The 27,822-nt window shown below is 44.8% G+C and overlaps 2 protein-coding genes across 12 annotated transcripts in view; one reads left to right on the top strand and one right to left on the bottom strand.

Moving 5' to 3' along the window:
* UBN1 (ubinuclein 1) overlaps window positions 1-24,015 on the bottom strand; it is a 32,210-nt gene extending 8,195 nt beyond the window's left edge. For 3 of the 6 annotated variants that reach the window (XM_045542527.1, XM_045542529.1, XM_045542530.1), the window contains exons 1-14: window positions 23,930-24,015; window positions 18,446-18,733; window positions 14,292-14,378; window positions 13,738-13,833; window positions 13,248-13,382; window positions 12,443-12,546; window positions 11,322-11,760; window positions 4,214-4,284; window positions 2,756-2,885; window positions 2,466-2,584; window positions 2,143-2,271; window positions 1,811-1,957; window positions 868-918; window positions 729-771 (exon numbers count right to left, since the gene is read on the bottom strand). In XM_045542527.1, the coding sequence (XP_045398483.1) occupies window positions 729-771; window positions 868-918; window positions 1,811-1,957; window positions 2,143-2,271; window positions 2,466-2,584; window positions 2,756-2,885; window positions 4,214-4,284; window positions 11,322-11,760; window positions 12,443-12,546; window positions 13,248-13,382; window positions 13,738-13,833; window positions 14,292-14,378; window positions 18,446-18,694 (1,800 nt within the window). In that variant the 5' untranslated portion in view covers window positions 18,695-18,733; window positions 23,930-24,015. Of the gene's footprint in view, window positions 1-728; window positions 772-867; window positions 919-1,810; window positions 1,958-2,142; window positions 2,272-2,465; window positions 2,585-2,755; window positions 2,886-4,213; window positions 4,285-11,321; window positions 11,761-12,442; window positions 12,547-13,247; window positions 13,383-13,737; window positions 13,834-14,291; window positions 14,379-16,751; window positions 16,841-18,179; window positions 18,313-18,445; window positions 18,734-23,602; window positions 23,759-23,929 lie in introns of those variants that run through there. The other 3 variants (XM_045542531.1, XM_045542528.1, XM_045542532.1) reach the window with 3 other exon arrangements.
* Window positions 24,016-24,738: 723 nt separating this feature from the next.
* The window catches only part of GLYR1 (glyoxylate reductase 1 homolog), a 31,597-nt gene continuing 28,513 nt past the window's right edge, over window positions 24,739-27,822 (top strand). For 3 of the 6 annotated variants that reach the window (XM_045542521.1, XM_045542520.1, XM_045542518.1), the window contains exons 1-3: window positions 24,823-24,899; window positions 25,939-25,975; window positions 26,911-26,990. In XM_045542521.1, the coding sequence (XP_045398477.1) occupies window positions 24,862-24,899; window positions 25,939-25,975; window positions 26,911-26,990 (155 nt within the window). In that variant the 5' untranslated portion in view covers window positions 24,823-24,861. Of the gene's footprint in view, window positions 24,900-25,938; window positions 25,976-26,910; window positions 26,991-27,822 lie in introns of all 6 variants that reach the window. The other 3 variants (XM_045542517.1, XM_045542519.1, XM_045542516.1) reach the window with 3 other exon arrangements.

The following is a 27,822-nucleotide window of genomic DNA, read 5'->3' as shown; positions in this document are numbered from 1 at the left end:
CAAGATCCTGTTCTCTACAAAAAATTTAAAAAATTAGCCAGGCATGGTGGCACATGTCTGTAGTTCTAGCTACTCCGGAGGTTGAGCCAGGAGGATTGCTTGAGCCTGGGAGTTGGAGGTTGCAGTGAGGTATGATCACGCTACTGCAATTCCAGTAGGCAACAGAACAAGACACTGTCTTAAAAAAACAAATAAACAAACAAACTGGTAAAAATTTTAGTAAACAGCAATTTTCACTGCACTGAGAGGTTCCTGCAACATCTAAAGTAGTTTTCCCAGTCTGTACTCTATTCTCCCACCACTGTACTGTGCCACCCTCCGTTTCTGCCAGCTAACTCAACAAAGCCACTTTTCCTTTCTGTTGCTCTAAAGCTAAACTGCACTGACCAAGAGTGTGTTTCTTCCATGAAGAGACTATCGTCATGGTGCCATACCTCTGCACCTGCAAGGGCTCTTCCCTCCTCAGGGGGTGGCCAGGGGGCTCAATCCCACAACAACCCGGGGACCTGGGCCAGGCGGGTACTGTTTTGTATAACTGAAGCTAGAGGGGGTCAAGAGGCCCAGCTCAGGTCTCTGCCCCGGTATAATTTCAACAGTGCCAATCCCAATAGCTGTCCCCAGACCAGCAAAGCTCAACGAGCTGCAATGGTCACTCAACAGGCTTTTGGAGCGTGGCTGCAGGGAGATGAGGACAACTGACACACGACCTTATTAGCAGGCCAACTCACCTTCACCTTGATTTTGGAAGGGGCCATTACTTTCTTCTTGGCCCTGTTCAGAGGAATGAGAACAGAAGCAGTTTAGAGGATATCCGCAGAAGGTAAAAATAACACTAGTCCTGAGAAATGAAAACACGGAGACACTCACAGGATGGACGTCAGGTGCCCGTGGCCTCGTCTGCTCTCCTTAAACAGAGTCCTGAAAGACACAGAACACTGGGCATTTGTACGTGCCCCTTAACGCTGGCACTCTGCTTTCAGAGCTGTGCCAGCATCCCGGGTCCTCGGTGGCTCTTACTCCTTGAATGTCAGTGGACTGGTGAGCCGAATTCCTGGTGAGAGAATCTCAAGTGGCTACACCAGCTGCCCAAAAGCCAAGAGTCTGGGCTTTACCAAGAAAAACTATGGCTCTGTCCCAACTTCTCATGGTGACGTTTCCCTAAGGCCACAACACTTCCCCTACTGCCTACTCCATCTCTTCCAAGAATAAAATGTGCAGTGACCCACAGTGCATCTCCTTTCAGAGAAACTCAACAAAAATTTTCTTCCTCTGAACAAAGAGGGTAGCAATTCCAAAAGCTCCCAGATTTGTAACCGCAGAAGAATCAGGTCCAATCCAGAAAACCAGCTGCAGCTAACTTCCTGTTCTGCGTACACAGACATACTCGCTTCACAGGAAACAGCATCACACCAAGGAGCCTCTGAGGCAGAGGACGGGCACTTGGCACAAACAGAGTCAGCCCTGCTACCTGCAAATTAGACTTCTTCACAGTCACTAAGAAGTATCCAAGATGAATCCATCTCTCACCTCCCAGTAGGAGCCATTATGTTTAAACAGGAAAGTACATATTTATATGGGAGCACGCAGCCGTCCTGAACTGAAGTGGGACAAGAATGACAGAGACAAAACTCCACAGGCACCTTCCCTTCTTATAGGGATGACGGAGAAGCCCCTTTCCTAGCTACAAGTATGTCCCCCAATCACTCAGGTGAGATCAGAGCTGAGTCAACAAGGCAGTAACCTGCACAAAAGCAGCGCTCCAATATTCCTCAACTGCACAAATGCCCCATCCGGCCACCCCGGCCCTCACCTGGCCTGCATCCAGCCCTTGGGCCAGAGAGGCTTGACCTCGGCGTCCAGGAAGGCCTTCACGCAGTCCTCCCAGGCCTGGGCCTTGTTGTTCCTCTCCAGGTCATGGCTCTCCAGCTTGGTCTTCACCACCTGGCACAGCAGCTCCCTGAGGAGGAGGCAGAAATCACAGTCTTCAAACCGCCCCAAATGCTTCTGTGCAAGGTTTCAACCACGTGCTTCCAGCAGCCCTGATGAAAGGAAACGATCCTAACTTCCAACAGCAATACAGGGACATGCTCAGACACTGGCCCCACAAACCCTCCCATGGGCAAAGTCCCAGTCTGGGCACACCTGATTTCATCATTCCACTGGAATTTCTTTCGGGGTCCCATTATCCTCCTGCCCCCCTTTTCCTCGTCTTCTTCCTCCTCAGAACAAATCCGCTCTCTTTGCTCCTTGTCTTTCTCCTCTTCCAGCATCCTACAGGGTGAACAGAATTAAAAGGGACCCTAAAGACATCCTGTCACCATCTCCCTGAGGGACGGGGACTTCTCAGATAAGGGGAAACGCTCAAGAGGAGCCAAGAGTGTCCTTCGGAAATGGGGTAAACACCAAGAAATGTGGCAAGACAGGCAGGAGAGTCACACCACATGTGAGCACTGGGCCACACTTACTTAGCAACCTTGGCCTGTGTGTGAGCCTGGCACTCATCCTGGTACTTGGCCATCTGCTCTGGCATCGCCCTGCCAATGGCTTCCTTGAGCTTCTGGAGAGGCTCCTTCAGACGCCCCCCCTGCAGAGAGCAGGACACAAGACAAGACTGGTTCACACATCACTCTTACGAGGGACACACGATGGGCAAACTGAAAGGAGACAGCGCAGCAGCAGATGCGGCCTCTGTGAAGACTCGGTTACCCCTCAACTGGGCCCCAAAGCCACGGGGCTCCACTCCAAAGTCACCCACCTGGTCATAGAGGTGAAGTTTTCGAGCACGTTTGACCAGAGCATCCTTGCTGCAGGGCAGGAATGAGGCAAGATAGGCATAGACCCCTGAACGGATTTGGCTACTCAGCTCCCGAGTCTGCACTTCTATGCTGCAGAACAGAACAGAGTCATCAATGGCTGCAGCTTCTCTCTCCATGAGCTCACCCTGCGTGGAGAGCACAGCCAGGAGCCAAAAGCAGGCCAAACCTTATCTTACTGGCCACACAGTGTGGCCGAGTGGCCAAGACAACAGATCTTCAGCAATCAACAAACAAGAACAACTCCCAAACCTGATGCACTTGGCCAGGTAAAGTGGGTCAAGGCTCTCCAGTCAAACATGAGGCCAAGTCAAAGGTAGTCATGGAAACAGGGCCCAAGAGGACAAGCTTTGAAGCAGTACATTTCATAAACAAAACATAAAAGCTTTCAAAGTGGAAAGTAACAAGTTACTCGGAGTTAAGAGGAAATACTTTCTGACAGCATTTCTTTTTCTCTTCTACTTCTTAGTTCTTTTGTTGTTGTTGTTTTTCTGGTTCCTAGTTCTACCTGCTATCATGAGGTTAGGGAAATCCTCACACCTCCAGTTTCCCCATCTAAATAAGCAAAAAAAAATTTCTCTCCAATGCCGTGAGCTTTCCATATTTGGCATGGAAAGGCTGACAGACCTCTCGCCCACATGGATGCCCAGGTACTCTGCAGTTCTCTCTCCCAGCACTCTTCCTGACCCAGTTCAGATCCCAGCCAGGCAAGGCCATTTGCAAAGACACGCCCATGTATTGACAACTGTTCTTACATGTGCAAAGTCCTCTCTTGTTAAGCAACAAGCTTCCCCTGCTACATGGCCCAACCAGGAGAAGAGCTGTAATGCTGAGGGGCCAGACACAAGGCTCAGATCTTCCTGGTTAAGATGTATGCATTTGCTTTATTTGCTTTGTAATCCAACTCACACAGCACAGTGTCTCAGAGGCTTGGTGGTCAGCAGAAATGCTGTGGCCGAGGTACATGAGCACTAGGAGGAGTAAGCACGAGAGGACGATGACCAGGGACGCTGAGAAGCACCTCAATGCAGAGAGCAGGCCCCTGAGGCCACCAACTTGTCTCTCATTCTTCTGGATTCCCAGACAGGCAGGCAACACCCCCTGTCTCCTCATCTCACACATGCCAAGAAACCCTCTTCCAACAGGCCAGGACTATCACACGCAGTGTGCTGTTAATGCCTGCCGCCTAAGATTAGGAAGGTCTATCATTTCTGGAGAAAAATATTTAGTGTCCCTGTTTGTTTTTTAATAGGAAAACAAGAGAAAAACTGTATTAATCCAATTCTCTTTTTATCTAATTGGTGGTCACCTTTATGGAGTTCAATTGTACTCCCGTTCTCCCCTGGCTGGCCCCACCCAGGCACAGTAAAAGCAAACACAAACAAACAAACGATACTCACTCTAATAGGATCCCATTAACATCCTGGGTGAAGAACTTCTGTCTGCTCTCTCCCTCGGCAGCTCTGGCAGCCTGGTTCACAGCAGACAGTAACAGCTGTTAGTGCACTTGCCCCACACAGCCCTCACACGCACCCACAGGCACAAGAGCCGTCACTCCGTAAAGAGCACCTGTCAATAAAATCCTCACCACCACCTTTCCCACTCCGCCCTAATCCCAGATTAAGTTCACCTGTGATCAGTATGCTCTTTTTTTCAAATGCTGCTACAGCATCTGTGGTCTGTCCTTCCCAGGACTTAAGACAACATTCACATAAAAGAAAATCACACGCAGTCAAAGCAATCGTGATGCAGTTGGTCAGAGGCCAATCCAGCCAGCTACCTAACTTCTGTGCCCACACTCTATCAACTGCACGATGACTGGGATTTCCACACACTTATAGTAGGAAAACAGTCAAGAACTTCAACAAACCTACAAGATTTAAAGGCCTTCGTTATTGGTAAGTGATGATAATAATATCAATGTGTAACTTTAACATTTAAGGATATTATAATTCTTTGAAAATTCATAATTTACTTATGGTTTATCAAAATTCTATTACTCAGACATTTAAATAACACACCATACTATTAACACAAGACTCTAGGAGTTTAATACATAGTCTTCTTTTGCCCACCATGAGAACACAACACCCTGGAGAACAAGCTCAGAGACCCCTGCAGCAGCCAAGACACTGAGAGCAGAAGTCTGAACGGCAAACCCTCAGAGTCTACTCCAGTGGTTCTCATACTTGGCTGCACACTGGAGTTACATGGGCAGCTGTGCCTGTCCCAGACCAATCAAATCACAATCTCTGGGGACGAGCGCAGGAATGTGCACTCTCTAGATGTGGCCCAAGCACCAGTCCTCCTTCGAAGTAACTCTGGTGAGGCTGATGCGCAGAGAGGGTTGGGAACCACTGATCTCAACCCAAGAGCTGCTGGTCTGAAGGCTTTAGGTGAAATAAAGTTTCTGAACTCAGACTTGATGTATAATAATGACAGCAAACAAGGGTGACAAGGTGACTAGAACAAAGGGATAAATCTTTATCAACCCTCTGCAACTACAGACTGCTAACCTCCATCACCTGCTACTTGCCTTCCTCTCCTTGCATCCTCTGGGGTCCCTTTCAACCTCTCTGACTGCTCCATCTAAGCTCTGGACCAGAACTTACAATCATCTCTAAGTAATTCCCAATCACAGTCACCCCTTGGTATACTTGTCGGATTGGTGCTAAGAGCCCTATGTATACCAGAATCTGAGCACACTCAAGTCCCACAGTCGCTGCTGTGGAATGCAAGTATACAAAAAGTCAGTCCTCCAGATCTGTGGTGCCCAACCCGCCACACACCCCCCCAGCCTCTCCCCCATCTGTGGAAAAATCGCCTTCCATGAAACTTAGGAACTAGGGGGCCAGCCACATAGCAGGAGGTGAGCAGCCGCAAATGAGCGTATTTACAGCCACTCCTCATCACCTACATCACAGCCTGAGCTCCACCACCCGCCACCTTCCCCAAGTTCCACGGAAAAATTGTCTTCCATGAAACCGGTCCCTGGTACCAAAAAGGTTGGGGACCACTGCTCCAGATTATGCCAAATCTTCATATAAGTGGACCCATGGAGTTCAAACCCTTGTTGTCCAAGGGTCAGCTGTATTTCTGTGAATGGATGAACCCCTAGTATGCAAACTCAAGCGAGACCCACTAGCTTCTGCTCTCCCTTCTGTGTTCCCCAATTCTAAAAATCACAGTCCAACCTTCTTAAATCCATCCACTCCCTTCTTTAGAACTCATCAGTGGCTCTTTCCAGGCCTAGAATCAAATCCCAACTCCTTCATGTGATTTTAAGGGTCCCTCTAGGATATGGCCCAGCCATCCACCAACTCACCCACCCTCAGCTCTGCTACCTGCCCTGACGTAAGGCCATCTCCCCCAGGGGGCTGGCCAAGCCTGCTGTCTCTAGGCCAATTCTTACGTGCCCCCAGAGAACTGCTCTTTTACCTCAAGTCTGCCTGTCCACCTAACCATCCGCTCAGCTATCCAAACATCACAGAGTTTATGTCATTCTGCTTTGTCCTACAGTCTGCTGTTTACATCTCTGCTGGTCCACTTCCATAACAAGCTCACGAGGACAAGGACTGAATCTCATTCATCGATATTATTTCCCCAGCTGCCTATCACATGACAGATACTTAGTAAATGTCGACTGAGTGAATGGATGAACGAACAAACAAATGAACAGATAGCACTATAAGAAGGCACACCAGAGGAAGAAAAGCTTAATATCAAACAACCAAATATAACTTGGAGAAGATGCAGAACTCAAGCGTCCGAGATCCTCTGGCTAAAGGACAGCCTGAGATCAAAGCAGTGAAGTGGACAGACGGATAATGGAAGAAAGGGCATGACTTTTAATCCATTCATGGGCCAATTTCGTACACTTTCAGAAGCATTCAGAATTCTACCTTGGCACTTGGACGGTACTGGAATTATATTAGTCTGACAGAAAATAAAATTGGAGTCATTCTTTTGCTTACACTTATACTGATGGTTATAAGATCCAGAAGCACCTTAATAGTAATTCAATCTAATTACTTTTTTACATGTATTTCAAATGCCCCATTGTTTGTCAGACCCATCAACAGCTTAAGTTGCCAATCAAATTTTATTTTTGGATAGCCATTTCTCCAATACTTCAGAAGCTTTCTACCTATATAATCTTCAGAAAGATTTTTCTGAAGCCTTTTGAATTGCACAGACAATATCTCTGAGGGTCTAGTTTTATACTGAAGATAATTAGTCAACTACCGTATTTTTAAGTAAATCTAATTAAAAGAGCAATTGGATAGATATCTGACAGTCTTCCAGAAATAAGTGAGGTCCCTCACCCATAATAAGACACTCTTGTCCCAGGAGCTGAATAAATTAATCAACCCTAAATTAATTAGGAAATGAAGTTAAATCAAACACCCCAATCATGCTGATTTATAATAGTTCCAACAGCCTTTTAATGAGCTGTTTTATTATAAGAAAAGCTATTGCTGCCTTTTAGCACCTAGCTCAAAATCTTATATACTGTACCTGTTTTTGCTGAATGGAATAAAATATGGCATGACTTTCTTTTTAAAAAAGATCAAACAATCACACCTGTAATCCTAGCACTCTGGGAGGCCAAGGCTGGAGGATCGTTTGAGCTCAGGAGTTCAAGACCAGCCTGAGCAAGAGCGAGACCCCGCTTCTATTGAAAATTAGAAAGAAATGAGCTGGACAACTAAAAATATACAGAAAAATTTAGCCAGGCATAGTGGCGCCTGCCTGTAGTCCCAGCTACTCGGGAGGCTGAGGCAGGAGGATCACTTGAGCCCAGGAATTGGAGGTTGCTGCGAGCTAGGCTGATGCCACGGCACTCTAGCCCGGGGAACAGAGTGAGACTCTGTCTCAAAAAAAAAAAAAAAGATCAAACAAGTTGTTTTCTTTTTCCTACCTCATTCATTCTCTTTGGATCCATCCCTCCCTGCATTTCTTGTGATGCAGGAGTTCTAACTCTACGAAAGGGCAGAGTAGAGGAGAAGGTGGCATGGGGTATCTGTTTCATTTCTGTTCTTAGTATTGTCCCTGTTTTATGCTTGACTGAAGAGGACCAAAATAGGCCCAGGTCATCTGTTTGGTCCAGGCCGAGTAGCTGCCAGACTATAGTAAGACAATGGCCCAAGAGAGCACTGAACCTGAGCTTTCCCAGCATCTGTACTTCTAACAACTACGACAAATGACGCAATCAATGCATTTAAGAGAAGACAGGGTGAGGCCATCAAATCACTGGATTCCCTGGGGCTCTTAAAAATGCACATTACAAATGAGCAAGAAATGAAAAAATGGGCTAACATGAGAAGAAAACAGTAAACATAGCATGGGCATCCACCAAGGCGTCCCCTTGGAGGACCTCTTTGACATACGTAAGCTTTCAAAGATATTTTTTACAGTTTGGTAGACTGCAAAACAGGACCACAGTTCCTCCTGTGGAGAAATTCCTCCAACCCAGAGAAGTGCACTCTAGCTCCCCAATCCTTGGATCTGGGCTGCTTCTGTGACTTGCTTTGACCAAGAGCGTGGTAAAGTGATGTGATACACACAACCTCTAAGGCTAGATCTCAAGGGCCCTGTGGCTTCCACCTTTACCCTTCTTGAGATGTTGCCCTGAGACTGCCATACCCTGATGGCCAGGATGATAGGCCAGAAAGAGGCCCTGCCAGGACTCAGTCAAGCTGCCACCCGAACGCAGCCGCAAGAGTGAGCCCGGATAGGATCAGGACAGGAACCACCCAGCCAACCCAGGGTCAGGAGAAATGAATCGCTGTATTAAGCCAAAGTTTTGGGGTAGACAGCAATAGAAACTGATACATGTATTATCTAAGACCAAGATTTAAAATCTAACCAATCTTACTATAAAAATAAAGGAAATAAGAGAAAAACACAAAAATAAGGGGAATAAAAAATAAAGTGAGACACACATAACACTGCTAATGCTACAGTTAAATACATAAAGTTTAATTTAAATTTTAGAAATGCAATGTCCATTTTAAGATCTAGGATACGGCTCCTTATATAAGGACCCAAATATCCACGTGTGACTTTTGGAACTATATGCAATTTTTATGTACAAATGTATTCTTTCCCTGGGAAGACTATCTTTCCTAGCAGATTCTCCACAGGATTTGGGAGTCCAGAGCACTCACGCGCACACACAGCGAGGCTCTGAGGGCTCCAAGCACAAGGCCCTGGTTGCAACAGAGTACCTAGGGACCCTCTAGAATAGCACTCAGTAAATTTCTAGAATAAGCCTCCTTTTTATTGCAACCACTAAAAGTGATGAGGGCTTTATAACATTTATTAACTGAAAAAAGCAGGAAATAATTATTCACAACTATAATTACAACTGCATGAAAACATGTATACAGAGGCTAGAAAGGAATATGCAAATTGAAATTGTTTTTAGATTGTCGGGATAAATCCCATACACTTTCCACCCCATTTTCCAAAGTTTCTTTTTTTTTTTTTGTGAGACAGTGTGTCACTCTGTTGCCCGGGCTAGAGTGCCATGGCGTCAGCCTAGCTCACAGCAACCTCAAACTCCTGGGCTCAAGCAATCCTTCTGCCTCAGCCTCCCGAGTAGCTGGGACTACAGGCATGAGCCACCATGTCCAGCTAATTTTTTGATATATATTTTTAGCTGTCCATATAATTTCTATTTTTAGTAGAGACGGGGTCTCACTCTTGCTCAGGCTGGTCTTGAACTCCTGAGCTCAAATGATCCGCCCGCCTCGGCCTCCCAGAGTGCTAGGATTACAGGCGTGAGCCACCGCGCCCGGCCTCCAAAGTTTCTTAGTGCTGTCATAGGAGAAAGGCAAGGTGAAGACTGAAGTATCAATATCAACTTCATACTTGAACATGGTATCTTCAAACCAGAACAGCAGCCTCTCCTGGTCACCATCTCCCCACCAGGACCCAGGCCCACCTTATCTGTGGGATCCAGAACCCTGCCATTGTCATGCCCAAGAGCTGACACTTGGCAACCACTGAGGAGGGACAACTTGCCAAACAGGGTGTCCACCCAGTGCGGCATTCTTGCACCATAGCCCAGCACTGTTTCAGGTTATACCATTTCATTGCCACTAAATTTGTCCCTATCTTTCCCAAGAAAGTGAAACAGTAAGTAATCAGACCAAAACACAAGCTATAGTGGGAATGGGGACACATCCAAGAATCTATTTTGACTTTTCTCTAAAAAATGACTGGCTACTGTCACATAGACCTTACTTAAATTATTTAACAAGACTTTTAGAAGCTATAAAACAATTTGGTTACAAACCAAGGGATTGAAAAGAACAATGAGTAATATTTTTAACACGAATTCTGAGAGCATATATAGGACAGCAGGCTCAAACATGCCAAGTTCAGAGTCAACTCCTTCCACCTCAACGTCATTAAGACATACTCTGAATCCCTGACACAGCACAATTCATTCAAATCATTACATTCAAATAGAATACTTGTATGTCCAACACTGCACACAAGCTAAACAAAGATAAACTAGGGAACTGAATAAGATGTTTTCTTCGCTTTGTATATTGTGTTCGAATATTTTTTGGAAGTGAGAAAATCATTTGTAGCAGTGGTTGATACTTTACCCTGCTCTAAAACACAAGGGATATTATATATCACGGTGATTCTGAAATGCTATGAGAATCACTGGTTTAAAACTTGCAGCTATAGGCCAGGTGTGGTGGCGCATGCCTATGATCCTAGCACTCTAGGAGGCCGAGGCAGGCGGATTTGTTTGAGCTCAGGTGTTCAAGACCAGCCTGAGCAAGAGCGAGACCCCTGTCTCTACTAAAAATAGAAAGCAATTATATGGACTACTAAAACTTGCAGCTATAGAACACAAATGCCACTGGAGCTGCATTACAAGTCATGATGCCTACGGTAAAATGTTATTTTAACTGAAAGGTAAATGTCATCACAACTAATGATCCACATGTGGCTATAGTTATAAATACAGCATTCGAAGTCTAGCTCCTTTTCATTGACCACAATTTAGGCATTCCTGTAACCTCTGCCTCACACTGATGACATACAATGCAAGGGTGGCAAAAAGCATATACCCTGTAACTTGTATGTTTGCAAGCTTTTGTGAATTTTCAAAACCTTCCAAAGACCAAGAAGATGGATCTCTGACTCAGCTGCCTGCTGCCAGCATCAGCGTCGGTCTAACATACAAAACAAAAGATACTGTGTGGAAAAGAAAAGTGCCAGGTAAAAAATAGAAAAATCTCCCTAGAAGAAAGTAAATTTTCCAGAAGTGAAGAAGTCAAGAAAGGCCTAAAAATGACGCCCAAAGGGCAGAGCTTACACTGCTTCCTCACTCAGGATGAGCAGAGAGCTTGGGAAAAGCTTACACATTAACTGCCAACTCACTACCGGTTTCTCTGGGCATCAAGCTTCACACGGTGCAGAACCAACGTCAATCTGCCCGAACCGCTTCCAGGAAAGCCCATCTGCACAGTGTCACCATACCTGAGCCAGCTCCTTAACGCGCTTCTCCAGGGGTGCTGGCAGGCCTTCGGGGAGAGAAGAGGGCTGCCTGAATTCCTGGTCCAATCCCACCCCAAGGGAATCGCTTCCATCATCCATGTCACGGAAGGGGCTGCCTTCTGGAGACTCGCTGAGCAGCTGCTCCAAGTCCAAATCAGTCAGCGAGTCCATGGCAGTGGCCGCCTGGAGCAAATCATTGTCAGAAGCGGAGCCGAAGAGCGAGAGCAAGGGGTCGGAGGTGCCCTCCAGTTCCCGCAGGCCCTGAGCTTCCACTGACGAGACCACTATAGGCTTGTGCTCCTCCTCTCTTTTTTTCTGAGCCTCTTTCTCCTTCTGAAATTTCTTTAGCATCTCTTTAACGCATAAAGCCCCAGAATACTTCTTTTTCTTCTTCTCCTTACTGGCATTGAGGGCTGTGAAGCTACAAGCAAGAGGAAAACTGGTTACTCCAGCTGCAGAACACCTCCAAAGGGAAACTGTCCCAGGGCAATGGTCTCCGGGAGAGCCTCAGTCACAGTCCACCCTGTTATCACTCCTCCCTCCTCTTGGCATATGGAGCTCGTTCTTGCTGAGACCAAAGCTTGAGAGTTAATTCAGGTTAGCAACACAGTGTCACATAATGCTAAATTTCCGATGGGTTTTTAGAAACCACTGCCAGGCTGAAATAAAAGGTTGCAAGGAGTGGGGGAGAGGGGAGCAAGAAAAGTATTTAAAGGGAGAAAGCAGGAGCAGCAGAGAACAGCAGCAACTGGAAGAGCAGCTGGGGTGAGACCGAGAGAGGAGAAGGAAGCATGACCACAGAAGACAAAGGCAACAGCAGAGACAGAAGGAGAACTGGGGCAGGGAGAGGAGTGCCCAAGAGAACGAGAAACATCAGCAGTCACACAGTGACAGAAATAGCTGCCAACACTGACAGTGGAACTATCTGACACACAGAGAGGTGAGCGTCTATGCCCGGAATGGCACTGCGGGAGGTGTGAGGAGCACAGGAAGGCCAGGCCGGCCGCCTCTTCTGAAGCTGTGGGGAGGAGGTGAGTCAGCTCCCAGGTGTCCTGCCCTAACAGTTCAGACTTTATCCTAGCAAAGAAGCTGCTGCCTCTCACCCGGCTTTGGAAAACTTGGACTTTTTCGATTTCTTCTCCTTGTCATAAGTGTCATCTTTTTTCTTCTTCTTTATCTTCTCACCACCTTCCTTCAACTTCCGCTTCTGAGAATTAAAGACAAGGCACAGTTACACGGCTCCCTAACTCAGGGAGCAACTGCACTACACAGCACTGGCCTTGCTCCGCCCAGGGCACATCCTGAGACCTGTCTTATCTCTTCTATGAATAAAAGCTCTCAGAGATCAGTCCCTGGACCACAAACCCACAGCATTCCCACTGACAGTGTCTCCTAGAAACACCCGGGGCTGAGACAACAGCGGCCATCCTGAAGCCTGAAACCTTTCTACTTTGAAATAAGCTACACATAGGCCCTACGTCTTGTTTTAAACACACAGGCAGAGGTAGACAGATTGTAAAACATACTCATCTTAAGGCTGACTTGTTTTCAGTGGGATGACAGCCCTGGGAACTGAAGTCCTCTACATGTCCACAGAAGAGGTCCAGCAAGGGTGGTGCATACTCCCTCACACTCCATACCCTTTCACTGCTCTCGCCCCACCCTGTGACCACCTGGAGAAATGACCCCTGCTGAGCCTGCTGGGATGTCATGTGATGTGGACACCACAACCAAGAGCTGAATGGAGCCCCTCAAGTTCATGTCTCCTTGTCACGGCACACGTGGTGCCTTTCCACCAGCCTCCTGAGCCACATCCTAAACCGTCGCATATTTTGGTGAGTCACCTACTCATCTGCTAGGGTCACGGCAAAAAGCATTTCTGAAATCCAAAAGCGAGCACGTTCTAACCTTGGGAGACTTTTTCTTCTTTTCTTTAATGAAGTCATCCTCAGATTCTGATGCTTGTCTAAACTGCAGCGTTCCCGAGTTAATGTAAAATCCTCCATACTTTGTAGTCAAAGAAGCAGGAACAAGCTCATCATACTGAAGGGGGGGAAACAAACTGTCAGCTCCAAGTTCTGGTTCTATAGTTCAAAGGTGCAAAGCAGGTCTCGAGAGATGTGACTATGTTTCTTTGTCACACTTCCAACAGCATGCTAAGCCATCCTTTTGGTCAATCATGAAATGTCCAAGCTACAGGTGTTTTGGACAGATCTGGTTATCATTTTCAGATGAGGAAGGCCTGGATTAAGAATGTCACTTCCTCTCTCATCAGTGCTGCTACTGCCTCATGCTAGGGAGAGGACAAGCCCACTCTGACCCCACCACCAGCTTCCAGGCCATCAAAAGTAGGAGCTTCGGAGGTGGTTGTGATAGCGCATTTTCATTAACTACTTACCGCCTCAGAGTTATCGATGAAGGAATCAGATTCATCATAACCATACCCCATATCAATCAAGTCCTGTATTCGGTCTTTTCTACGTTTCTTTCCACCCTAAAATTTAAAAGCAACAGAACATAACCTTTTTGATAAATACACAGAACTGTTGCCTTGAACTTCATCAGCTAGCGATTAAACCCTGTAACACACTGCAACAGTCTCTCTCATACCGCCCCCCCCCTCCAAAATACTCCTTCCCTAAAGACCTTTCCACATAGTACAGATGTTATCTGCATAAAATGGTCTCTCGTGCTTCATATCTAAACATTTTCTCCAAGGCAGGTAACAGGCCATTCTTGTTCATTTGCTCAGCACCACACACTAGCTCTACCATATGCCTTTTCTGTACCTCAATGCATTTGTTTAACAGCTGCATTCTGTTCTCTCCAAGCTCTACACTTTATTTCCAGATAAGTGATGATTACATGATATTCCACTAAAGAAATATGGAAATGTCTAGAAACCTCTCCCACCCAATGAGGTTGTTTTATTGCCCAAGAGAGAAATCTTACATATTTTTCTTCAAATTTCCGGGCAAGGGCCTCCACTTTATGCCTTTCCTTTTCTTCGTCATTGAAAGGATCTGAGAGATCTTTCTTCTGTAAAGAAACCATTACGCAAAAAATAAATCACAAAATATTCCCACATTCCTATTCATAGAACATTCACTGACTACTCAACACCTATAAACTGCATAACAGAAACTGTTTTTCAGGCCTGTAATCCTAACACTCTGGGAGGCCGAGGTGGGAGGATAACTTGAGGTCAGGAGTTTGAGATGAGCCTCAGGAAGAGTGAGACTCCATCTCCACTGAAAAGAGAGGGAAATTACCCAGACAACTAAAAATATAAAAAGTTAGCTGGGCGTGGTGGCACACACCTGCAGCCCCAGCAACTTGGGAGGCTGAGGCAGGAGGATTGCTTGAGCCCAAGAGTTTGACGTTTCTGAGAGCTAGGCTGACGCCACGGCACTCTAGCCCAGGCAACAGAGTGAGACTCTGTCTCAAAAAAAAAAAAAACTGTTTTCCAGAAAAAGACAAGATATATGCTTACATCTCATCAGTGTTTATCTTAATTGTTTAAAAACCTAAAAGTTCCACTCATGTAATTCAGCAAAACTTGAGTCAATGCCTACAACCGCCCACCACAGCACAAGGGACTGTAGGGCTTCAAACACAGCAAAGGGCCTTTAGTCAGGGGTGCTCAATCTCTACACAGCTGTGGTCAGTACAGTGGATCTCCTCTGGAACCCTAAAATTTATGTTATGCATTTAAAAACATTCTAAGAAGGGGCTGACAGGATTCACCACACTTCCCCAATAGCCAATGGCTCAAAATAGTTAAGAGCCCACTGAATGCAGTGCAAGTTCTTAAGAGCTGTTCCGCCTTACTGTTTAGAAAAGTGGTCTGAACCTGCACTTCTCTCAGGGCTGCCAAAGTCAAATCCAGGTTTATGCAATTCCCTATCCTTAAAAGCCTATCCTTAAATGTCTATCACCTCCCTTTTGTCCTCCCAATAGCAAAACTCACTCCAAATATTTTTGCAGGCAGTCTTCCAAAGTTTATTTCTATTCTATAAGCTCATTCTAGCATTTTTCTCATGAAGTAAATTTTCTAGAGGTGGGCCTTAGCTTCTTGAGCAGGGAATCTTAATTTTAATATTATACCAAATATGCTTTAGAGTTTAAGGCAGACCAAAAACACTAAAAACTGAATGTTTTTTGAAAACAAAACTTTCCATCTCATCCTCCCATCTCTGCCTACTGAAATCCCACCTACCTACAAAGGATCAGTTAAATGACTTACGGTATATACATATAACAGGATATCACAGGATAATATATAATGAACACACCACAAATAAGTGGTATTTAAAACATGTGCTTATCTGTACAAATCTTCTAATTTTTCTACAATGATCACATGTAACTTGAGTTGTTAAAATAATTTTAATAAATCCCAACCTTCAGCAGCACTGGATTCAATGTGTACTCCTTAATGCCCTGCAAATAGTAGTCTTCCAATAACTAATATTTCCTGACTGTATGAAGATCCAGCTCTGTCCAAACACAGCATCCAGGATGTAAGGTCTCTTCTGTCCAAGCCCACTAGGGCTTGTATTTGTACCAGACTTAAACGATGACCACACCATAACTTCCAGTACCTGTGTTGGTATGAGTCTCCTAAAACATCTACACTATTACAAGTTGCTTTGGGACTGGTACAGTGTCTTCTCCCTTTATGTAGTCCTCAGTGTCTAGCACAGTGCCTTCACATTGTAGGAATTACATGACAAATGAATTTATGCACAAATGTATCAGATTTAACTGTACTTTTAACGCTGTAGAGTAGATCCACAACAATTTAGGAGTTCTGAACCTTAAGTCAGGAATGAATTCCCTGAAACTGGATCCACAGTTCTGTGTGCTCCATGCATTTTTCTGCAATAGAGAAGGGCATTTGGAGCCCAAAAAAGGTAACATCAGAGCACTGAAGTTCTAATATCTGAACTAGACTTTCACTGAACATCTACTGATTTGGTTTGAGCTTATAAATAACCAATCACTGCCACTTCCTCTTCCTCTCAAGGAAAAAGACATGTCCTACTAGAAAACGGACTGTGAACAGATTTGAAATTCTTTCTTTCTCATCTTGCCCACTGGCCTTTATGTAACTGGCTGACCCTTGGTACAGATTCATTGGTTTCCATTCCAGCAATCAGATCTCAATCAAGGAAACACATTTTTATCTGAGCTAAGAAAAGTGGGTCAATCTTCTAACCATACTCCCCTCACTAAACAGCACAACCCTGAATGAGACTGACAGCACCTGGCACTGAAGCATTCTGATAGAAACTTCACTGACATGATCTCATTCTACCCTGAAATACCCCGTGAGCTAGGCATTAGCCTCATCCCCATTTCACTAAGAGCCGCTCTAGAGATCAGAATGTTACAGTGGGTGCCACTTACCTTTTCCTCAGAGCCTAGTATAGTGCACAGGTATACAGTAGGGGCTTAAAAATGCTCTTCACCTAGCTCCTACCCCTACTGTATGATTCCTACAAATAAAATACAAAAACATGCAGAATTGATCTAAGCTGTTAGAAATCAGGACAGTGACAGCCTATGAGGTTTGGGGTGGTGTTCAGGAAGGGCAGGAGGATAGTTTCTGGGGTCCTATAAATATATTTTGTGACCCAGGTGCAGGTTACATGGGTGTGTTGAGTTTGTGAAAATCCATCAGGTTGTGCATTTGTCAAATGTGCAGTTTTCTTACATACATAATTCAATAAAAAAGTTTTGAAACATTAACGAATTATCAAAACAGTAATAGTTGAAGCTGCATGATGGGCACATGAGTGTTGCTTATGTTACGTTCTTTACCTCTGTGTATGTTTGAAAGTTCCATACTAAAAAGTAAAGCAAATCTGCCAGGAAAATAGATCACTTAAAAAACATTTCAGGCCAGGCGCAGTGGCTCACGCCTCTAATCCTACCACTCTGGGAGACCGAGGCAGGAGGATCACTGGAGGTCAGGAGTTCGAGACCAGCCGGAGCAAGAGCGAGACCCCATCTCTACTAAAAATAGAAAGAAATGATCTGGACAGCTAAAATCATATATATAGAAAAAAATTAGCCAGCACAGTGGTGCATGCCTGTAGTCCCAGCTACTTGGGAGGCTGAGGCAGAAGGATTGCTTAAGCCCAGGAGTTTGAGGTTGCTGTGAGCTTAACGCCACGGCACTAGCCCAGGCAAGAGAGCGAGACTCTGTCTCAAAAAAAAAAAAATTTTTTTTTCAGAAATCAAACTTATTTTTCAAATGTCCAAAGCCTACAATACAATTCTGGCAAAAAACAAAATAAAATTTTTAAAAAATGTTTTTAAAAAGGCAGAAACAGGTTTCTATCCATCCAGGTAAAGGAACTACCCAGAATACTACTGCTTAGAAGAAATGAGCAGTCTGTGTTTTTTCTTATCTGTCCTTAGAATCCTAGAATCTTGCAGAGAGCAAGATTCCCTTGGAAAAGGAAAACGTCTAGCATGGAATTCCGACACTGGAACAGTCAGGGTCTAGTTTCACTTACGTGCAACATTTATAACCTAGGCATGAAAAATTTATTGTTTTTTAATTTATACTAATTAGTCATAATTTAAATTAGCTTTATATGTACCATACATTTTTCTCTGGCGTAAATCAGGGGAATGGTTCTATAAAGAATTCTCTCCCTTCATGCACAGAGGCAAGACCAGCAAACCTCATGCTTGCTTTGGGTGAGCGATATGATCTTAGGGCGGCCAAAGCCTTGCTAGTCTTGCTTCCTCACTACAGTACCATGTGCAAACACTGACATCTGTACATTAGGTCTGCAGAGTGACTCTGGGGACACTGAAGTGTACCTTGGGCAAGTGATATGATCTTGAGGTGGCCAAAGCCTTGGTAGTCTTGCTTCCATACTACAGAAGTCCACGTGCACACACTGACACCTGTACATTAGGCCTGTCAAGTGCCTCTGAGGACACTGAAGTGTACCTTGGGCAAGTGATATGATCTTGAGGTGGCCAAAGCCTTGGTAGTCTTGCTTCCATACTACAGAAGTCCACGTGCACACACTGACACCTGTACATTAGGCCTGTCAAGTGCCTCTGAGGACACTGAAGTGTACCTTGTCTCCAGGTGGAAGGCCTTTCACCTTCCCTCGTATATTCTTCACCAGCTCTGGGTAGAAGAACTCTGGGCAGCGTTTGTGATCTGGTTCAAAGAGGGTGAGTGTAATCCGAACAGCTGCTGCAGCCGGCTCACAGTCCTGATGCTGTTCTGCTCCCCCAACCTCCTCTTTCCGGGACTTCTTCAAAAACGCAGGATTCAGAGAACCTGGGAGAGAGGTGAACTGGACCCTGTGGGGCTCCGACATGGCTACCAACAAGTCTTAGCAGGTGTCACTGCATGGCTTCTGTTAACATTGAAAAGAAGGGCCAGGTCAAACAAAGACGATAACAGTAATAATGTTCCTGTCTAATTGTACAGAATTTAAGTTTATTCCCCTCAGATCCCATTTTACCAAAAAATACAGAATTAGCTTAAAAGAACTTCACTGTCAAGAAAAATCCATTGTTAAATTTCCTTTATCATTTTTTGTTTTTCTGCTTAAATAAGATTCATCCTGAAATTTTTTAATATATGAAAATCACCCCAAATATCATCATTCAGAGTTAGTCACTGTTTAGCATACTTCCTTCCAGTCTTTTTTGTATGCATCTACACTAGATCCTTGACCTCAGAGAACTCATACTGACAAAGCCTTAAGAAATCTCAAAATTGGCTAGACACGGTGGCTCACACCTGTAATCCTAGCGCTTTGGAGGCCAAGGCAGGAGGATTGCTTGAGGTCAGGAGTTTGAGACTAGCCTGAGCAAGAGATCCCATCTTCACAAAAAATAGAAAAATTAGCAGTCATGGTGGTACACCTGTAGTCCCAGCTATTCATGGACTGAGGCAGGAGGATCTCTTGAGCCCAGGAGATTGAGGTTGCAATGAACTATGATGATGCCACTGCATTCTAGCCCAGGCAACAAAGCGAGACCTTGTCTCAAAAATAAATATATAAAAATCTTAAAAAATAAAAATAAAAAAGAATCCTCAAAGTTGCAAAGACCACTAAAAAATTCATTTTCCACTTAATTTATCCAATGCTTTTTTTTTCTGGCTGAGAATAATCTTTCTTAAAACCTCTTTATTTTCATCATCAGCAGTTTACTTTCACTTAGGGCCAATTTTCATAATGACAAAGCTTTTATCAGCTAACAGAAGGTACTGCCTACCCTGGGATAGTAAAGAACCAATAGTTGAGGAGGGGTGTGGCGAGGCTCACTTCCGAACAAAGTTACGAGCTCCTGAGCACCCTCCTCCCACCAGCAAACACCGGCCTTGGCAAAGTAACAAATTATTACATGCCAAAGACCTTCAAAGTCACTTGGGAACGGTCAAAGAATTTGAATCCCAGAATTTCAAATATTTACAGAATATAAATATGCAAATACACACCACATGCATATATTTTGTGTGTGCTTCATGTATAATTTTGTGTTCTACTTTTAAAAGCACATTCTAAGCCGAGCACTGTGGCTCACACCTGTAATACTAGCATTCTGGGAGGCTGAGGTGGGAAGATCACTCGAGGTCAGGAGTTCGAGACCAGCCTGAGCAAGAGCAAGACTCCCTTCTTTAGTAAAAAATAGAAAGAAATTAGCTGGACAACTAAAAACATATAGAAAAAATTAGCCAGGCATGGTGGCACATGCCTGTAGTCCCAGCTACTTGGGAGGCCGAGGCAGAAGGATTGCTTGAGCTCAGGAGTTTGAGGTTGCTGTGAGCTAGGCTGATGCCACGGCATTCTAGCGGGACACTGCCTCAAAAAAAAAAAAAAAAAAAAAAAAAAAAAAGGCCAGGCACGGTGGCTCACGCCTGTAATCTTAGCCCTCTGGGAGGCCGAGGCAGGTAGATCGCTCGAGGTCAGGAGTTCGAGACCAGCCTGAGCGAGACCCCGTCTCTACTAAAAATAGAAATAAATCATCTGGACAACTAATATATGTATCGAAAAAATTAGCCCAGCATGGTGGCGCATGCCTGTAGTCCCAGCTACTCGAGAGGCTGAGGCAGGAGGATCGCTTCAGCCCAGGAGTTTGAGGTTGCTGTGAGCTAGGCTGACGCCACGGCACTCACTCTAGCCCAGGCAACAAAGTGAGACCCTGTCTCAAAAAAAAAAAAAAAAAAAGCACACTCTAGTGTGAACTTTCTATCATATCAATAAATAAGGATATTCACTGCAGCCTTGTTTGTAGAAAAAAAAATGATGGAAGCAACCTGAATGCCCAGCAATCAGGGAATGGTAGAATATGTTGTGATTTTCTTATTGACTTGTAAGGGCTATTGATATTATATTAATATATAGGTTATGACATTATAAACATATAATTTCTAACATATCTTTTATAAGTCTTTTTCCTGTTTTGCTATTTACTATTAACTTTGCTTAGAATGAGGTATGATGAAAGAAATGTTAACTTTTGATGCAGTCAAAATTAGGCTCTTTTCCCTATGACTCTTCTCATTTCTTTTATGCCCAGAATGCTCTTCTCCAACCAGATCTTATAAAAGAATTTACCTATACGGTCTTTTACAGATACATTTTTCACAGTTAACTCTTTAATCCTACTTGAATTTACTATGCTATAAGGTGTGAGGAGAGGCTCTAATTTGGTCTCTTCCAGCAATCACTAAATAATCCTTTCACCTGCTGATTTGGCATATATCATATAGTAACATGGTAGATATCTAAAGTCTATTTCTGAAATCCATCTGTTATATTAATCCAGTATTCAGAGATTCTTCAACCAGTACTGCACCGTTTTGAAAAGTTTTATGGTATATTTTAATATCTCAAATTAAAAGTTCACCTTTACTATTCTTTTTAAAATAATACTTGGCTATTCCAGCTTATTTATTATTTTGGCAGGTTCCCCAAAAAAGCTCACTGTATTTTAATTGTAAATAAATTACAAATACGAATTCAGGAAAATTTGTATATATCATATATATCCATATATATGTAGATGTGTTTGCATATATCCAATATTCATTCTTCCCATTATGACATAAAATTGCAATCTATAAGATCAAAGAACAAAGTATCTAAAAATGAAGAGTTAAAATAATTCTAATCAAGCAGCAAAGTGATTAGCAGTAAAGCAGGCTGGCAATGCAAAAGACCATCGACCAACATGGACCAAGATGTTGAGATTCCCCTAAAAGAAACTTTTAAGGCCCTCGGGACACTTGTGATACACTGGGTTGTAAAAATAAATCCCAGCTGGAGGATTACAGGTGTGCCACTGATAAAGCAGGCACAGTCTCCCTATAAGAAGGGAATCAGACAAGTTAACCAAGGGATGTAGGAAGGTCATCCTGGAAGTGGCAACCGGGTCCTAGTGTCCATGTCTAGGCAGTAATTTAAAAATGTAACTTTATCTCAGTCCAAGTTTTAGCGACTACAACTTCAATCCACCTAAACGCTAAAACTGCTCCTCTCAACTGTGTAAGTGACTTTGCAAGCCTGACAAGGTATACAAACAGGACTAGAGGATAAAGTAAATCAACCCTTTAATATATTAACACTTATAAGTTAGATTTTGGGTTGTTTTGTCATCATCATCATAATGTGCTGCTGTTACTAAGCTGTTTAAGACAATCCAATATATTAAAGAATGACATGTCAGACCTACAATTTTAATCCAAAATGCTTAAGAAAATGTAATTAAGTTCAAAAGTGTTGGCATTTTTAAAAGAAACCTTACATTTACACATTTATTAGACTTACAAGGGTTGCTTAAGTCCTTGGAAATATTTTACTATTAGGCTTATATATTCACCTCTTTAGAAGTTTGAAATATTTGAGAGAATCAAAAACATACAGTTTTAAATGCAGTTTAAAACATTTAAGAAACTTTAATTCGTTTTGTAAAAAGAATTAAGGGAATTTAATCTGTTAAACTGTGCCTTAATTTGTCAAAGTTCAAGTATTTGTGTTTTTATATAAACATTCTTAGATTTGTAATAAAACAAGATTTGTGAGTAAAACTTAAAAGACTTAAAAATAGCTAAGTATTTAATTCTGAGTTTTTTGTTTTGTTTTGTTTTGAGACAGAGTCTTGCTCTATTGCCCGGGCTACAGTGCCATGGTGTCAGCCTAGCTCGCAGCAACCTCAAACTCCTGGGCTCAAGCGATCCTCCTGCCTCAAGCCTCCCAAATTGCTGGGACTACAGGTGTGCACCACCACATCCAGCTAATTTTTTCTATTTTTAGTACAGACAGGTGTCTCACTCTTGCTCAAGCTGGTCTTGAACTCCTAAGCTCAAGAGATCCTGCTGCCTCAGCCTCCCAGAGTGCTAGGATTACAGGCGTGAGTCACAGCACTGGGCCATAGTTAAGTATTTAAAAACTCAACATTAATGAGTTGCACTGTTATTCACCACACCCGGCCATAGCTCAGTATTTAAAAACACCACATTAATGAGCTGCACGTTATTCTAAGTATAGCATTCTACACACAGAAACATTCCTCTTAAACCTCAACTGATGTTACTGAGAAAATGCTAGCCTCCTTTGTATTTCAGGTTATTTCCAGAATTGTATATTTTGTTATTATAAATACATTCTTTTAACCATATTTTCAAACTGGTTACTGGCGAAACAGAAAAACTAAATTATGTGTGTTTATAATTAGTCCCTTTACTGAAGTCTTTCCTTTTTTTCCCAGAGAGAGCCACTTTACTGAATTCTTACATATTAACGGTTTCCTCTTTTTTCCCGCAAAATAGGCAGTCCTATCATCCACAAGAATGAGAATTTTCTCTTCCTTTTTCTGAAAAATTATATTTGTTTTTGTTTCATGTCTTATTGCATTGGCTAGAACTTTCAAGAGAATATTAGACAGTATATTCTTTGCCACGTTCCTGACTTTAACAGGAATGTCTCTAGGTTCAGTGCAATGGTGACTTCAGAGTCATTTCTTATTAAGTCATTAAAATATCCTTCCATTCCTTAACAATTAAGAATTTTTAAATTAGTGACATGTTGAATTTTATTATTTCTCATAGCCTTAAATACACTTTAAAAATCACCACTTTGTCTTAAAAACACAAACACGGAGTAAATAACAGTACCTTTAGCTAATTCATAGTACTGCAGGGAAAGCGGTCTCCAAAACAAAAAAAAAAAACGAGGCTGCGGGACAAGCCAGTACGCTTAAAAACAAAAACTTACAACCAAAGGCACTGGTAGGACCCAAAGCCTCCAGGAAATGCGTGTGGACCCGCCACCTTTTCAAGCAGGCGTTGACTCTTACCTTTGACTTAGACACGTTGGAGTCTGCAACTTGCACTGAGATTTTTCTGTAAAATTTTGTTTCTACCCGGTCTACCGAAGTTAGGGCAGTGACTGTGCTCAGCTGCAGTTAGTTCCCAGTTAATGCTTCCGTTTTAAGGTACCCAAATTATGCTTGGCATCTGTCTTCCTGTTGTCACAACTTCTTCTAAAGTGAAAACCGCAGCAAGGCTAACAAGAGAACCCTGTCCCGATCACGACACGCACCTTTGTCCCGAGCGCCGACGCGGGCCGCAGACGTCCCCCCGCGGCGGTCCTCATACCGACCCGGGATCCCGGGCTGCGGCACAACTAGCGGCCAGCTCCCGAGCCATGCCTCCGGGCGGGCGGCCGGCCGGTGCCGCGGCCCATGGCCCGGGGGAGCCTCGTCAGCGGCGCCGCGCGCCGGCCCAGGAGGAAGCGGAGAAATGCCAACTCGGCGTCCGCGAAGCAACTCAGGGCACAACGGTGAGGCGGCCACCGAGCGCCCTGGGAGAACTTGCCGCGCGGGACCCGACGCTCGGACGCCGCCTCCGAAAGCCGGCCGTCGAGAAGAGCTCTCCAAAGAACCCAGGCGGCGGGACGGACGAGCGTAGACACCCGGGCCTCCCGGGCTGCGAGCGGCCGAGCAGAGCCCGCCGGGCGCGGGACCCCAGGCTCGGGCGGACGCTGACTTCCAGGCCGCGCCGAGGTCCGTCCGGGCAGCTACCGGGCGCAGCGACGGGGCCAGCAGGAACCTCGAGCTCGGGAATGGCCCCGGGGCCCTTGCCGGACCAACGGCCGTAACGGAAGCGCCGAAGGGGTGGGGGACTGAGTCCAAGGCCCAGGAGCGGGACGGGCCGCAAGGCCGGCTCCCTCTGGCGCTCGGCTGGCCGCACCGTCGCCACCGCCGCCTCAGACCGCGGGCTCTCCGTTGTCACGAGCCGGAGGGAGGGGGAAGGAGCCGGGAATCTCAGCGCTCCGGCGCGCGGACACCGCGGCGCCCGCGTCACGTGCCGCTCAGCCGGCCAATGAGCTCGGCCGAGCGCGGTGACGTCAGAGCAGCGGCGGGGCCGATGACAGCCGGCCCCCGTCACGTGGCCGGGCGCACTCCAATGGGCGGTGCCGGGGCGACCTGATGTTCCCGGCGGCCTGTGCGTCGGCGGTGGTTGGGTGGTAAGATGGCGGCTGTGAGTCTGCGGCTCGGCGACTTGGTGTGGTGAGTCCAGGGGGCCGGGCTAACAGAAACGCCCCGGGGAGCTGCCTCCTGGGCGCGGGGCTAGCGGGCAGCCCCAGAGCTGTCTCTGTGCGCTCCAGGCCGCGGAATGAGGGGAACACAAGGTGCCGGCTCTTGCGAGCGACGCCGGGCGGAAGGGGCAGTCCAGCCCTGGGGGACTGAGGCCGAGGGTGGCCACGGCGGGCCCGGACTATGAGGCCGCCCGAGGGAGGGCTGCCCTCGGGGCTCAGACCCCGGTGGCCCCTGCGAAGGGAAACTCCCGGTGCTGCCTGGCTTCCGCGGACGCCAGGTCCCGGGGTCTTGCTGGGGCTTCCTGGAAAGCAGGAGAGCCGGGGAACCCGCGGGCCATCTCGCTAGGGCAAGTCCGTCAAAATCTTTGTAAACGATGGAACCGACCTGTGCGGGCGGCTCGGCCGGGGGTGTCTAAACCGGACTGCTTGGCGCTGTCCCGTGAAGAAACGGAGAGGGGACTTCTCCTTTGCAACTCATGGTTTGGCCGTGACCAGTGCCGCCTTGGGTGCCTCTCGTGGTCTGCTTCTGTGTCCCAGACAACCACTGGAACCAAGACTGACTGTCGCCGCCTTTTTCGAGCTGCGTAGCTTGTTACTCCTCCCAGAGGGAGGCTTGTATTAGCATTTGTCAAAGCCGGGCTGGTCTCCTGTTGAATTATACCAGACTTTGTAAAGGGAAGTCTGTGTTTACAGAGAAACTCCCCGCCCCCGTCATGGCAAAGCTTTAGACAAGTGACTCTTGACCATTTGGTTGTTCTGTATTCCTTGTCTACAGAAGAATGCACATAAGTTATGCACATACGTATGCATTTGAAGAAATGGAAATGCATTCTATTTCTTAGAGTCTTGGGACCAGCTGTGCAAGCCAGATTAAGAACTGTTTGCCAGCTTTTGTTCTGGCACTGGAGGGTGCCAGAAGAGATTTAGAAAAATAAATTGCGTATTGAGTGGGTTGAAGGCGATGGACTGGCTTTTCCAGGGCAAGTGGTGACTCTTTGTGTTTTCTCTAGGGGAAAACTGGGCCGGTATCCTCCTTGGCCAGGAAAGGTGAGTGTCTTGCTGCTAAAGGAAGCTACCTGAAGTTGAGTTTGAGGAGGTGGGGAATATAACATGCATTCCCCTCAATTTCTAGCACTGAGTTAACCTGGGCCCATTCAAATAATACTTAGAATTTTCTTTTCTGTAATGTCAGTTATTTTAGAAAAGATAATACACTGTAAACCAGATCTTTAATCTGCAGTACATCTTTATTTCTTGAATCAGAGGTTTGCCATTTTTTAACCCCAGAAATCAATTCTAATTTGAATTTGGCTTTATGCTTAAATCTGACAAAAGAAGAAAAAAATAAATTCTCCAGGAAGAGAGAAATCTAAATGTAGGTTAGTGAAAAGCCAAAGTATTTTTGTCCCAACTAAGTTTAACTCTTTTTTCCATGTTACCATATGTGCTGCTCCAGTGCATCTTTGCAGAAGTTGGCATTCCAGATTTTGCATGAGGTGAAAGCTACCATAGCTTTCCAAATGTTCTGTTTTTATATTGCTAGGAGCCCAGGAAATGTCTTTACACTATTTGCAATATGGTTATTTTCCGTGCTCAGTTATCCTTTATTTTCACTATTACCTGTCTCAACTCTTCCTGAACAAGAAGTATTTTGAAGTGTCCTCTGCATTTCTTCAGTAATGACAGGGTCACACTGTCGGAGAAATGATGTTGATCTTAGTATTAACTGCTTGTAAAACAGGGCCATTGTGTCTACTGAGTACTGTGCTACCTATTAAATGTAGAGAACTAAAATATTTGCACATTGCCACACATCTCAGTAGGAAAGTGCTAGGTTTGGGCAAGTACTAGGTCCTGGGTCCTTTTTTGTACGTAATTCTTTTGTTTCGTTTTTTTCTTACCAATTTAGCGCTATGGAAAATTACATTCTAGCAGGCTGCTATGTTGCCATCAACCCCTTTTTCCCCCCTTTTATTCTCTAGATTGTTAATCCACCTAAGGACTTGAAGAAACCGCGTGGAAAGAAATGCTTCTTTGTGAAATTTTTCGGAACAGAAGATCAGTGAGTAGTACTCACCAAGAGTTTCACTTTGCCTTTGTTTGGGTGTTACCCCGAGTCTGAGCTGCTTTGGGAATATTCTAGGGAGCCTCAGTTTAATCGTCTTGTAGTGTGTAAGAACGGCATATCATTCTGGTTTCTTACCTAAATAAAGGTACAGTTTCTTTCAAAAGTTGTCCTGGGCAACTGTCCTGGGTCCTCTATCAGTCAGGTAAGAACTAGAGTTCATCACCTTCTAAATATAATAATCACATTGAGATAGTTTCTGACATCTTTCTTTACCCAACTCCATAGGCAGTTCCTTTTCAGAGAGCTATGTTTGATTCTCTTTTAATGCTGTATGTCATTATGGTTCATTCATGAGGCATACAGTGAAAACTAAAATTTTATTTATCTTAATGAAAGTCATTCTGTCCTCTTTTGTAAAACTAGAGGATTTGCCTCTAGTAGAGCTAGTAATAGTAAAGCTTTATTACCAGATCTGTCCTAAAGTTGAGGAAACTAGTACCATTAATCACAAGTGTTTTGACCTGACATAAGGCCATATAAGAAGTCACACTGAGGGGAAGAATGTGGGTGTGTTAACCTGAGTTTCTGGTGATTTGTTTAGCTTTTTCATCAAGTTGATTTACCTGGGTCTAGCTAGATTGGTTTAAGTAGTTGTATTTCTAGTTATGATTCTTATAGGCAAATGTAGCTTTAGGTTTGAAAAAATGTCTGTGACTTTTCTAGTAAATCTAGTACTGATGGTTAAAATATTTGTTTTTAGAAGGCAATATGTTATACGCAGTGTTGTTCATCCGTTCAGGAGTTTATACATTAGAGTGCTCTTCCT

The sequence above is a fragment of the Lemur catta genome, chromosome 2 (genome assembly GCF_020740605.2).
Source record: "Lemur catta isolate mLemCat1 chromosome 2, mLemCat1.pri, whole genome shotgun sequence".
Lineage (NCBI taxonomy): Eukaryota > Metazoa > Chordata > Mammalia > Primates > Lemuridae > Lemur > Lemur catta.
Note: the sequence above shows the minus strand (reverse complement) of the source record. Positions and strands in the feature narration are given on the sequence as shown.